The sequence below is a fragment of the Amphimedon queenslandica genome, unplaced genomic scaffold (genome assembly GCF_000090795.2).
Source record: "Amphimedon queenslandica unplaced genomic scaffold, v1.1 AMPQUscaffold_12062, whole genome shotgun sequence".
In the NCBI taxonomy this organism is placed as follows: Eukaryota; Metazoa; Porifera; class Demospongiae; order Haplosclerida; family Niphatidae; genus Amphimedon; species Amphimedon queenslandica.
Window position 1 is genome coordinate 1,521 of NW_003547699.1, and position 2,176 is coordinate 3,696.

Genomic DNA, 2,176 nt, shown 5'->3' on the forward strand with positions numbered 1-2,176 from the left:
GAAACACGCGCATTGTAACATGATTGATCATGTGACAGAAGCCATACATTAACAATAATTAAATTCCAGTGTGCCATGACTTTCAACGCAGTGTCTCCAGACCCTTCCGCTCCTCCGCGGCAAGGGGCGTGGCGAGACTAATACTGCATTATCTTAAATTTACCTTCCTCTTCTTGTGGTAATTCAATTACAGTAATTCCTTTATCTTCTAGCTTTTTCAATATCACTGGATCCTTGAGATCTCTTATGACATCATCAAGAACAAATGGCAGTATAGCATAAGTGATGATAACACAATTTTTTCTTAATTGTTTAAGAATTGCATAATATGACCATGAGAATTCACCAAAGGTTGAGACCCAGGTATAAAATCGAGAATGAAGCCAAGGGGAACCAAGACGAAAACAGATATAAGGTAAACCAAGAGGAGCAGTAGGAGATAAATCAGATTGTTGTTCAAAGAAAGGTATCAAATCTTCAAAGGAAGCTGCACTCAATAATTTAGCGTATTCTTTTTCATATTCAAAAAATCGTCTGCTAATCTCATTATCATCTTTAACCAGTTCAATTAGTTTTTTTAATAGCTTGTAATTGAGGTAGCCAATGAAATCATGATTGCTTAAAAAATCAAAAAAGCTTTTTAAATCATTAACCCCCTCAAGAATATAAATGCAGGGCATCAACTCAGGAACGGCAGTAATTTTTCTCCTTAAGCATCCACGTATCAACATTTTTGCATCTTCTACAACAATGGAATTACATGTACATGTACTTTCAAGTGACTTTTTCACGGCAAGAACGAGATAATCAAACTTATTCTGCAATTCATTAGCAATGTCTCGCAAATTAGGAACTTGATCAACTCTGCGCTCAAGATTACGAACACCTAAAAACAATATGTACATAAGCTAGTTACTCTGTCGTTATCTCTCCTTACCTGGATTAACAAGCAATGGCTGTGCTGGATGCCCTACAGATAAAGTAAAACATTATCACATATGCCTGATTAGAAGCCTAGGCATTTATTACTTAACAGGGAAAAAATTACGTAAATAGAAAATAGGAACTGCCAAAACATGGAATCAAACCTGGTAAGATGACTGTACTTTAAAAGTTAGGCTACATGGAACAATATAAATAACTGGGCTACCTAAATAGTGTAACATAGTCATAATTTTTAGGGACTGTAGAAACGTTTATTTGAGCTGGGCTTGTAATCAGGAAATACGGTATATATTTCAATTCATAATATTTTAGAGCAAGCAAGTTAAGATTGCATCTCCTCTACAACATGCACCATCTATATCAAACAATTCCACTGGCTCACTTTCAGCTGTAGACAATATTTGGGGTGTGGCTTCATATCTTGACATAGCAGGTAGATCTAAGTAAAATAAAAGCAATTAATAAAACAGTGATTATTTAAAGCAAAGTATCTCACTTTGTCTTTCTCCATTAATACCATCAGCTACAGCATTCTCTCCTATTCCTCTAAGAGCAGCTATCAGTGTATCTATTGTTGGAGTCTCCACACCATCAGCTTTACGCAACCATTTAGCCAAACACTCTGTGAAACAACGATCAACCTGTCCTCTGTGCTCATGTTCAATGCTCCTCAGTGTGTTATCATATAATAGAAGACGTAGACCAAGTTGATAATACGATGTCTTGTCGTACTTATGTCTCTCGAGTAGTACAGTCACTTCATTAAGATCTCTAATGCCTATTGCAATCACATATTGGATCTACAATGAAATGATACTATACTCACTTAAGGTCCTTCCACTTGTTAAAACAGGGGCTCGAACTCGAACAGCCATTTCTACTCTACATTCTACAATTTAAGTCAATTTTAATTTAAATTTGCGCATGCGTACTACATGCCTATGGGACCATCAAGAGGCTAGGCGGCTGTATCATAGATATTAGAGTACATGTAAATGAAAGATTAGAGTTCATTTACTCTAATATCTATGGCTGTATGCTCACTTCTGCTACATTTCTCACCTGATTCTCCTTGCACATTCCACTACATTTGTCCCTGTACTTCCGTCATCTCCAATAATCACTTTTTTCATGCAAACTCTTAATTCACTTATTTATTATTATTATTCTTTTTTTCTGGCTGCAACACATGTTGCTGTCCTTCAGTACCCCGGCTCTGTCCTTTTTCTCT

General features: G+C 36.3%; 1 protein-coding gene across 1 annotated transcript in view; it reads right to left on the bottom strand.

The window, feature by feature from the left end:
• The window catches only part of LOC109588491 (uncharacterized), a 2,676-nt gene extending 839 nt beyond the window's left edge, over window positions 1–1,837 (bottom strand). Inside the window, exons 1-5 of the mRNA XM_020004649.1 lie at window positions 1,772–1,837; window positions 1,442–1,723; window positions 1,328–1,384; window positions 938–970; window positions 164–886 (exon numbers count right to left, since the gene is read on the bottom strand). Of these exons, the coding sequence (XP_019860208.1) occupies window positions 164–886; window positions 938–970; window positions 1,328–1,384; window positions 1,442–1,723; window positions 1,772–1,820 (1,144 nt within the window). The 5' untranslated portion in view covers window positions 1,821–1,837. The remainder of the gene's footprint in view (window positions 1–163; window positions 887–937; window positions 971–1,327; window positions 1,385–1,441; window positions 1,724–1,771) is intronic.
• Window positions 1,838–2,176: the final 339 nt, after the last annotated feature.